This window comes from Mycotypha africana (genome assembly GCF_025528875.1).
Source record: "Mycotypha africana strain NRRL 2978 chromosome Unknown BDF20scaffold_13, whole genome shotgun sequence".
NCBI lineage: Eukaryota > Fungi > Mucoromycota > Mucoromycetes > Mucorales > Mycotyphaceae > Mycotypha > Mycotypha africana.
In genome coordinates, this window is record NW_026515737.1 from 520420 (window position 1) to 531641 (window position 11222).

The window sequence follows — 11222 nt, forward strand, 5'->3', positions numbered from 1 at the left end:
GTAGTTTTGTTACCATGTCAGAATATACCTTCAACATTATCAACGCTGTAAGTCTCACCTGTTCGAATGTAGCCATTTCAATCAAACAGAATCTAATCTTACTCTGCTCGTTCTATTCTCAGCGTATGGTAAAAGGATATATGAACAACTCAACTGCAATCTATACCTCAGCAGACCTTTATGACCAAATTACGGCTTTTTTCGAAAAAAGAGTGCACACTTTTTGGCACTTGAATACATTCGCCATGGGATTCATATCTGTTTTAGATATCCTGTTATCAAAGTCATTAACCATCCACCAACCTTGGAAGCTGACGAATTTTGCAACACCCGAAGTGGACCTCATATGCCCTGCAGGAACTTACTATTATGAATTAGCACAGAGTTACTTTTGTGAAGACGAAGCTGCACGTACCATTCGCTCCGTTCGTTGCGCTGAATGCCCAATTAACACATACAGTGAACTTCCAGATATGCCAGGATGTACACCCTGCCAATCAGGCACTTATGCTCCTCCCGGATCTTCCACTTGTCTACCATGTATTTCTAACGATTTTAATAGCAGTCATAACGACTTTTGTATGCAATACTTTAATGCTCAGGCGGAATCAAAGAAGAGGCTCTATCTGTCTATCTTTCTTCCCATCGGTATTGCGGCCGTTTGTTCTATTTTTGGTTTGTTTTTATGGTTGCTTTATAGAAAAAGACGATCGGCCACGAATATTAGCGATGAAGCTTGGTTATTGTCATATAAAAAATTGACAAGGCCATTTTTACCTCATTTACCTTCGCAACCTTCTTCATCTGTGGATGCTCCTCTTTTAGATGATGATCACCGGAGTATCTCTCCTACAGAAGGCGTGTATACTCGATATGTTGTGCCTGACTATCTGAGTCCTCTGACACCCCATTCGGCCCAGCAGCATCAACAGCCACTACAACAACCTGGTCTATTAGAATCTGGACTTGCAGCTAACAATGAACTAGCTAAATCAACCAGGTAAATTTCTTTCATTAAAAGTTCAGAGAAGAGGAAGAATGAGTAGATTAACTTGAAACGCATCTATATCCGATTATAGCAGTATACGCTCCTCCACAGAACAACCAGAAAAACTCAATTACACCTTAGAGTATACCGTTGGTCACCAGTAAGTTAAATTGAAATTCTTAACCCGCTGTGCATCTACTTATATGTATATATGTATGCTATTTGATACTACCTTCTATTTAGTAATAACTTACCAGTACAAATTAAGCAAATTGGGTTTCGAAAACTGAAAGTTGACGATTCCATAAGACAGGAAGTTGCCTTAATGAAATGCGCAAGACATGCTAAATTAGTCGAATTCATTGGTTTATGTATTGAACCACATGCTACCTATGTTGTTGAAGGTAATACCAATGTAAGAATAGCTACACCATGATGGAACAGTATCTTATTTGTTACGTGAAACATGTATTTCTCCTCTAGAATTCTGCGCCAAAGGTACTCTGGCTGATATCCTGGCTAATCCTGATATTGATTTAGCATGGATCTTTCGATTTTCGCTCATTAATGATCTTTTGGAGGGTAAGGAATCAATGTTCTTGCTTTTCACTGTATATTCGTTCAAGGTACTAATTACTCCTTTATCAACTACAATCGTACTTTAAGGCTTAGAATTTTTACAACGTTCGCGATTTATTTATCATGGATGTCTAACGTCCACTTCCTGTCTCATCACGGGCAAATGGGAGTTGAAAATAACCGATTATGGTTTGAAAAGGGTTCACAGAACTCAAATTGATCCAACTGTTATAACTGCTCTTCGAAAGAACTCTCATGTGGAATGCAAAGACTTCTTCAAAGATGAGGTACGCATATTGACAAACGCTGAACAACTTCTATGGGCAGCCCCTGAAACAGTAGCCTTTACCTCGATTGGATTGTATGTGGTGACACCATCAAAACGTGCTGATATCTACAGTGTGGGCATCATCATGAATGAAATCTTGACTAGAGAAAAACCATATCAGAAGTTGATTCGCCAAGGCATGTCGTATGAGAATATCTTTACTCATGTTCGTGATGGAGACCTGAGAGTAACGATGTATGCTGACGGAGAAGATGAGTATGCTGATAAGATCAATACGCTGATAAGTGATTGTTTGCACCCGGATCCCAATTGCCGACCTACATGTGCCAATATGAGAGTAAAGCAGGAAGCAAATTATATCTTAACATCTAACATTATTGTTGATGACTGAACCACTTCTTCTTATTTTTGTTACAACAGAATCAAATGAAGTCTATTGATCCGTACTTGGCAGAATCAGACAATGTTGTCGAAAATTTGGCTACCCTGGTAAGATAATTCTATGAGTTTGAAAAAGACGAGAAAGTAATGCTAATCGAGAAACTTTTAATCAACAATAGCTTGAGAAATATGCAAATGACATGGAAAATTTGGTTCGGAAGCGTACGGCAAATCTTCAGCAACGAACACTAGAACTCGAAGAAGAAAGAGGTCGAACCCAAACTTTACTAAAAGGTATTACGTCGTAGTTGCTTTTTCGATGTTATGGGACATCTCTTGACTTATTTAATTATTCTATTAGACCTCAAGGCCGCTAAGGAAGTCGCGGAAGCTGCAGCTGCAGCGAAACAGAACTTTTTGGCCAACATGTCACATGGTAATGAAAGAAAAAGCAAACGAAATTGTTAGGGACGGTTCATATAGCTAACTCCCTCGCTTTATTCTTTGTAGAAATTCGTACACCTATGAATGCTGTCATTGGTATGTCTCGTATATTGATGGAAAGCGATTTGCCTCCTGAGTTGTACGAGTGTGCTGAAACAATCGAATCGTCAGGTAATGAAAGTTTTTCTACACTATGTTTATTTATTACAAGTCTCATATTGGCTGTCAATTCATAGGCAATCATTTAATGGCTATCATTGATGATATTCTGGACTATTCAAAGATTGAATCAGGAAAGCTCTCTCTAGAAAGGCGTTTACTGAATCTGGTAAGTTTTCCTTACCATAGAGAAGGATTTGGAAAGACAGACGTTGACTCCCTTATACTTTTGGTACAATTACAGACTTTTGTAATCGAAAGTGCTGTTAAACTTGTTGCACCGAATTATCTAGACAAAGATTTGACCTTGTGGTATGAAATTGATCCAAACATACCTATTCGCATCTTTGGCGATCTGGTTCGTCTACGTCAAGTCATATTGAATCTCTTATCAAATGCATTTAAATTCACCAAAACGGGTTACGTTTGCGTACATGTACAACTTTACCGTGAGCATCCATTACTTTGTGAAATAAGCGATCTTTCCGAAGTGACCAATTACGAAAATGAAGACGCAGCACCAGGAACACCAGACTCAATGCCTTTACTTCGACCAGAGGATGAGAATCGTGAAGATGATGCTGTACCATTGTTGGTATCTGTAAAAGATACCGGTATTGGTATTCCTAGAGACAAATCGAGTAAGCTTTTCCAATCCTTCTCACAAGTGGATGCCTCGACAACTCGTAACTTTGGAGGAACTGGCCTCGGTTTAGCTATTAGTCGTCAACTCTGTCGAATGATGGGAGGTGAAATGGTAGGCTTTTTTTTTTTCTGTTGTGCTTGGTTCAATTGTAAAGAGATATTAATTGACTATTATTGAATTGATGCAGTGGGTTAAATCAGAGTATGGAAAGGGTTCCACTTTTTACTTTAAAGCAATGCTTCAAAAACAGAAAGATAGTCCTACTTATAGTGATTACAACCATTTGGAAGAGTTAGCGAGAAATTGCCGCAATCCTATTGTTATTACAGAAAAAGACAGCTCGAAAAAAGCTTGGTACAGCGTTTTGTCGAGCTTTTGCATTACTGGAACAAGAGTGATGGACTACAAACAAGCATGTATTTACTTCAATAGCCTATCACGGCATCTCAACATCATTCAGCATTCGTTACTAATTATCGATGTGGATATTAATGTTATTGAAAATTTTGGTGCTCAACCTACTTCTGGCGAAGTTGTTTTGAAGGACTTACGTTTGAAGTATCCATTCTTGTACAAACTTCCTACCTTATGTATAAATGACTTCCGTTTGAAACGAACCACTAAGCTGGAAATACCGCCTTCTACCATCGGTCAACAAGTAGATGCATCCTCTCGCTCAAGTGATACTACCTCAACGCCGCAGGAGGAGGCTTCGAATCCATTTGACGAAGTGGATGACAACTCGTACACCGTCTATAAGCCGTTCAAAAACTCAAAGCTTTTGTCAGCCTTACATCGCTTAACCAGTAATCGCTCAGATGCATCTGCTTCATTGGATGCTAATGCTGATTCTAAGTTACTAAAAGCCACACGACCGTCACTTACAGTGATAGATGCTTCATCGCCAGCGGAACAACGCGCGAACAGCTTCTCTAGTACATCATCAGGTCGACCACTTGCTGACTTCTTAGCAGGTGTTCGCTCACTATTAGTCGATGACAATCCCATCAATCAAAAAGTATTATCGCGTATGTTGACTCGAATGGGATTGCAGCCACGAATTGCACAGAACGGAAGGGAAGCATGTGATATTGTCCTCAGTGCCAAAGAAGCAGGTGAGCCTGTCGAACTCATCTTTATGGATGTTTGGATGCCTGAAATGAACGGGCTGGAAGCTGCCACAAAGATCCGTGAAGAATTATCTGTGTCGAATGTCAACCCTTATATTATTGCAATGACTGCTTGCGTCATGCCCGGGGACCGCGAAAAGTGCTTAGATGCAGGAATGAATGGCTATGTCAGTAAGCCCGTTAGAAAAGAAGAACTTGAAGCCGCGCTTCACACATATACCCAAACCATTATAACCAGTGACCCATCGCACCTTTGTTCAGATATTGATGGTGATAAAAACAGCAGGACAGAACAGCCATTTGCTACAACTGATGGATCAATTCCCAGTACAGTGATTGGCTCAGATAAGTCTTCATCTGATGTTGCTGTCAATGTACCAACCGTGACGATCACTTCGGAAGACTAACTCCTGTGTATCAATTAGTCTTATTTATGTTTACGTATATAGTTAATGACGTTTGAACCTCTAAATTGAGATTATGTGTATAGTTATTGTATAGTAAAACCATGCTCATTCATTTATTTTTTGTATCTAAAGTCAAAAATGCAGTATGAAAGAAACCACATTCACGGAGAGAAGCCTTCATTGCAAACTGTTTCCGAAGTAAAACTAGAGGAGCACTACCCGTTATTATCTTTAATTTGATAAAGAAAATTTATACAGAAAGCACTCACATACGTGCTTTCATGCCCACAGGACGTTCATATACACACTTCCACCAATAACGATACAATAAAGGCAAAACAAAAATTTACAGCTACTTTCTATATACATTACCGATCTTTTTTGAACTGCAAAATAAAATTATATTAAAGCAATTATGATATCAAAGTACTAGCAGCAAGTATTACATAGCAGATCAGATGGTTGTATATGTTGAAGATGACTTAATCACAACTGGGAAAAGAAAGAAATTCTCTTTCTCGCATTTCGTGTGGGAGGGTCAACGTAGCTACCCACCCGTAGTTGATATCCAAATACGAAAGTAAGAGAATCAAAGCAAGTTTTCTGGTCCGAAAATATCTCTTGATTCAAGAGTTTCTAGCTTCATGACTTTGTAATAGTGTCCAAAAGCTGTCCAACCTGTGTGCCCCTCGATAACTCGGAACAGTACTCAAATGAAGCTCACCAAAACTAAGCCTTACTACTGAGCCGAACCTTTATGCATACCTCCAGGGACATCTACTTAACACTCCAGGTGTAGAAGTGTTGTTATGTATCGACTTCTACAAACAGGTAATTTATTACTATATAAATAGATTACCACCATGAAAGCTTCCAGGAACATTTAGAAATTAAGGAGAGAGTTGTTACGAAGGCTTACTATTCAAAAACCCGTACTATATCGCAATATCTGCGGCATTAATGGGCAAAACATACGTAAAAGAAATTGAACTGGAATGTCATGAAGAAGTAAGTTTTGTAGCTGATTGGTCTTCGACTTCATCTTTTGATCATTATTAATTGTCATCTGTTAGGGTATACAACTGCCAGTTTTGGTTAGAACATTCAATATTCAAGTGTTCTGCTTATGTCTAACAAATAAATGATATTGAATCTTTTGTGAAATGACTATATTTGTGCAATTCTGCTCATTATCATTCGCTTGAATTCCCTAAAGAGCAAAGGAACAACACATGTGATGGTTTATTTACACAGTATTAAAGTCTATATTTTCATTTGAATAAGAAGAACTATATTGTAGCCAAAAATTATAGAAAAATAACGTCTCTGAATGAATAGAGAATACTCTTTTTATTCTCCCTCTAAAAGACGTTGTGTTTATTCTAAAAATTATCTTACTTTCACGTTCACTCAGTACGCGACGACTAACTTAAATGATTTTGGTTGAAGAGAGAAAAAGACAAAACCGATACAGAAACGTCTCACATATGTGAGATGAGACTAAAAAATATTGCTGACTGTGAGATTCGAACTCACGCCTCTTGCGAGACCGCAACTTGAGTGCGGCGCCTTAGACCAACTCGGCCAAATCAGCTGATATTTTGATCAAATTAAATATAAATGACGTAGCCGTAGTAATTGTAAGTCCGTCACGTTATTTATTGACTCGGAAAAGCTAGTGCGGGTCGAGCATGTGTGTTCCCAGAGATTATATTTATTCAAATTTATTCTAATTTTAGTATAAAGGAACTAGATCTGAATAAATAAACGAGGCCTTTTTTTGATCTACCAAAACTTACTATAAGTTATACCTGAGAACTTATACAACCCTTTCACGATATAAACTGAGCGATCCAAGGTGGTGTGCAGTAACTTAACGAAGATAGCGGATGTTTCAATGTAGAATAGAAAAGTATTTAAGTGATTTATCCATTGCAATAGCAAAGTATTAAACGAGTTTAAAAGATGCCGTTTTATTAAATGAGAAGAGCGTTGTTATTTTATAATGATTTGTCTTAGATCATAGTGGTTATGTCTCAGTTTTCTTCAAAGAGTGGATTAGTCAAAGCATTGATGTGGATACATCATTAAGTAATAGAAAACTTGACCTGAATAAAGGGGGCCTTTTCCTGATTCCATAATTTGCACAATAAGGTCTGACCTGAACTTTATATTGAGTCTGTCAGTTTGTGGTAAACATAAACATAATATCAACTCTAAAATGAACGTTTAAACTCAAAAGTCATTACGTGTGGGTGGATGAACAAGCTCAGAGTTGCTCAGTTAGGGAATTCATTCTAAGTTGCTTCAATTGAATGTAATTAAATGAATAATACGAACTGACGAATAAACAAGCCGCATTTCTACATTAACATAACTCAAAGGAAATTTGTATGCGGCCTTTTTATACCTATTTCTCGTGTTATACATAAAAATTACCCTTATATTTTTTCTTGAAATCGGAAATAATAATCATGATCGATGTCATGACCTGCTGAAACAGCGACAATATAATGAAGAGACAATTACATACATGAGATATCATGACTGAGTTGTTGGAAGTTGACAACTGCTATAAGTCGATAGCTATACATTTGGTGTCTTTTTTACTCTTCAGACAAAGTAGGAAGATTTTTTACTATGTAAGGTTGAGTGGGAATTACATTAATTTGAGGACGCGTATGCTAGTCTCCAGTTTTAGGTTCATATGCTTTACGTGTAATCTATTTATAATTAGGCCTTTATCTTCTTAAATAATAGATGCAATATACATAGAATATGGTAGAACATATTCTCTATTCGGTCAAACGTACGCGATATCTCGTGAATACTTCACAATTAAACTCCAATAGTTACCATATTAATTTCTATTTTTTTTTTTATGGCACAACGACATTTATTTTTCACAAAGTGACAGAAGTCACCCAACCGCACTGTAACATCCAACTCTATTCAGTAATTGTCTTTTCAACAAACAAATTCGCAGACTATTGTTGCAGAATCAACTTTGCTGGATATACAGTAGGCTACTGTTTAAATAGAGAAAAATTCTTATGGATTGCTTTGTTCACGACGTATACAAGGATGCAATCTGGATGAGAAGAACACGCGCATCCTCAAAAAATAGCACGATCTAACCCGGACAGCTGATTAAGGGCAGGTATTTCTACAAAAAGTACAGTATGTGAAGTTTGAAGGAAGAGATTGCATAACAATGAACTTGAAAGAATACATTTTTCTCAGTTTAAACGGCAGGCCAATCAACAATGAGTATCGATGACGGGAAATGTGGTCAACCTTTCCTTCTTTACGATTATGGTTATCTAAGCCATTATATGCCGTTTAAACCTTACTTAGTGTTGGAACGACAAGAAAAAACAGTAACTATTTGAGAATATGTTTTATGCAGAAGCAAAAGACTGGTATCGGATCGGTTTACGCCATATAAAGTCTAATAAAAATCTCTTTTTTCATTGTGGTATTGAAGACCATACTTCAATCGCTGAGAAGTCTGGAAAAGTCAACAATTTATATCGCATTACGTCAGTAGAGTAGTGGCCTTTCGCCAATATTGTCATAAAAAACTCATGGAATAAGCATGCTCAAAATGTTGTCAACTTCTTTCTCTAGCAATAAAGAGCATAAGTATTTCAAGCACTGCTCAATTTTCGTGTCCAACAGATACTGACTTTAGCTATGAACAGCTGTTAACACCTTGTAGAATTAATATGTACGCGTAAAGCATTTTCATCATTTCTCACCCCTTTTTATCCACATGTGATTGAAGATTTTCACAAATGAAGTGTCACTGAAAACGACAAAAACAGTTTTAAAAATAAGGTCCCATTTTGATAGTTATTACAGACAACTGTCCGTTACCCATTTTACTTCACTATGAGTTTGGGGAATCTTAAAATAAAAAAAAAAGACGTATATATAACTTCTTTGTTTAAAGCTCTGTTATCTTTCCCTTCTTTTTTTCCCTTCAACGCTCTCTATTCATACTTTACATTTTACCAGAATAAAAGCACTTTTTATGGAAGTTGTCCAAATGTCTACTAACAAGAAAAGCCACGGTAACTTAAGATCCTCAACGTCTGCCTATAAAAGTTGTTACCGGTTGTACGCTGGTCATGGAAATTGGATAAATCTCAGTGAAAAGACAACTCAAGACTTGTTGACTATTTTCCAAAAAGGCGAGCCTTGTCGCTACCAGCTTGCACCTGGACTTTATCTTAGTATCATTCCAAATGATGTAGACTGCAACAGCAAGAATATCGACATGATTGGTCTTATGCGTGCAGATTTGGTGTGTGATGGTAACATAGATGAAAGCCATGCTCAGCAATCCTTATCTCACTACGTACGGTCATTATTAGATGAGCAGGGTATTATAGATGCTTTTCCACCAGTAAGACCTGGCCAAGATCTTCCTACTATCACATCGTTATCCACCCACCGTCACTTAAGTTTAGTGCCATCTGTCGTGAGCACAGTTCGTCGCGGTCCAAAGCCAAGCTCTCAGCCCAGCAATATGCAGATTCATTATGACAGCAATAGCAAAAGCTCCACCTCCTCATCCTCAGCTTCGTCATTCAGAGGAGGAACTGACGAGGAGAACATCAATCTCTCATCTTCCGCTTCGTCGCTGACACAGAGCTCATTCTCATCGTCGTCCAACAGAAAGAGAATCAGCACATCTTACAAAAAAGTCATGAAAAAACCTCGTCTCGACACAATCTATAGCATGGACGTTTTTCAAAGAAGGGCCATCAGTCCATTGGAATTATCGAGTTCTCTAGCAGGAACCCCGTATTCATCTTGTCTTCCAGCGCCTCCACTACCACCTGTACCTATCCATTCTGTTACTTTAACAGGGTCTCACCAACAGCATCACTACTACTCCCACAATAACAGCGAATCTAACAGTAGTAACATTCTAATACCACCCTCTTTTCATCAGCAGCATTTACCGTCTCAATCTCAGCATCAGCACCATTATTTCTCCTCCCAACCGCACACACCACCACCACCGCCACCACCACCACCACCACCATCGCATTCGATTTTTCAAAATACCAGCTTGTGGTTATCAGCATCGTATCAACAAAATTCAGATGCTGCCGCCTCTAATGATGCCTTGATCCTTCCAACCTTATCACGGCCGTCCCATGCAACAGCAGCTACAACGAATGATTTCAACATAAATTTCAGTGTAGAATTCGATCATCGCCAGTCACCAACTGATATCTTAAATGAATACGATAACAATTTTTCCAACCAAATGAACAGTTCCTCTTTTGATGCGGAAGTAACTACAAATGGTCTCTATTCTTCTTCCTCAATAAGGCCGTCTTCAACAGCAACGGGGCATCCTCTTTTGCAACATACAGACTTTCGTCAAACGCAGCAGCAACACCACGATATAGGTCAACAACATAACAGCAATGCTAACTATCCCCAACACCATTCTCAACAACAGCAATCGAATCATCGTATTCCTGATACATCAACTGATAATAATAGTAATAGCCTCGAAGGTCTACTACCTGACACCTCGCCAATTGCACTTGAATGGCCAGAAGATATGAATACTAACGACAATACTGCTAGTACGAAGCACTTAGCAGCAGCAACAGCAGCAGCAGTAGGCAACGACAATAAAATACTCCCACAGGATAGCTTACCTTCTTCCCAATCAATGCCTACAACAGCACATTGGCATCATTCATTGAGCAACTATATTCATTCAAACAATTTGAATAAAAACAACAACAGCCTTGGGGAGCAACAGCAGCAGCAAAAGTACAAAAGAAGAGAGAAAAGAGGAAGCAGGAAAGGCTCAGCTACAAGTACCATCGGCTTAGGAGATGTAGAGGTGTTCACTTGTCCATCCTCATCAAAAAAGAATAGCATTCTCCTCGACGACGTTCCTCCTTCTGAGGATAATGATTACACTGAAGCAACTACTACTGTCATGCCTGTTATCGATGAGCTCATGGCCAAATCCTCGAGTAACAATCTACATCAGCTCGTTGTACCCACATGCATCAAACAAGAAATGGACAACAGTACACCTTAATCAGTCTTTTTTTTTTTTTTTTTTTTTTCAATCCTCTAAAAGCTATGAAAAAATAGCAATAGAAAAACTACTTTTATCTTCTATGAACTTATATATTAATAAATAAGGGTATTCTAA

At 38.2% G+C, this 11222-nt stretch overlaps 2 protein-coding genes and 1 non-coding gene across 3 annotated transcripts; 2 read left to right on the top strand and 1 right to left on the bottom strand.

The window, feature by feature from the left end:
* Window positions 1-1183: 1183 nt before the first annotated feature.
* Window positions 1184-5455, top strand: BDF20DRAFT_205358 (uncharacterized protein). Its single transcript, XM_053074917.1, has 10 exons — window positions 1184-1392; window positions 1472-1570; window positions 1655-2193; window positions 2277-2345; window positions 2417-2531; window positions 2599-2673; window positions 2748-2852; window positions 2918-3009; window positions 3085-3597; window positions 3674-5455. Exons 1-10 carry the CDS (start codon window positions 1314-1316, stop codon window positions 5021-5023), a joined length of 3036 nt encoding a protein of 1011 aa, XP_052931599.1. The 5' UTR covers window positions 1184-1313; the 3' UTR covers window positions 5024-5455.
* Window positions 5456-6534: 1079 nt separating this feature from the next.
* Window positions 6535-6617, bottom strand: BDF20DRAFT_t154. The gene has a single exon. It is a non-coding gene; the product is annotated as a tRNA-Leu (tRNA).
* Window positions 6618-8419: 1802 nt separating this feature from the next.
* BDF20DRAFT_991662 (uncharacterized protein) lies at window positions 8420-11105 on the top strand (the record flags this gene model as incomplete). Its single annotated transcript, XM_053085353.1, has 2 exons — window positions 8420-8565; window positions 9044-11105. The coding sequence occupies 2 exons, from the start codon at window positions 8420-8422 to the stop codon at window positions 11103-11105; spliced, it is 2208 nt and encodes a 735-aa protein (XP_052931600.1).
* Window positions 11106-11222: the final 117 nt, after the last annotated feature.

Excerpts from the sequence above, each read along its gene's own strand:
- BDF20DRAFT_205358 (XM_053074917.1), top strand. The coding sequence starts at position 1,314 with ATGAAATGCGCAAGACATGCTAAATTAGTCGAATTCATTGGTTTATGT. Across the intron at positions 2,532-2,598 it reads AACCCAAACTTTACTAAAAG|ACCTCAAGGCCGCTAAGGAA; the intron begins GTATTACGTCGT and ends TTATTCTATTAG. Across the intron at positions 2,674-2,747 it reads TTTGGCCAACATGTCACATG|AAATTCGTACACCTATGAAT; the intron begins GTAATGAAAGAA and ends TATTCTTTGTAG.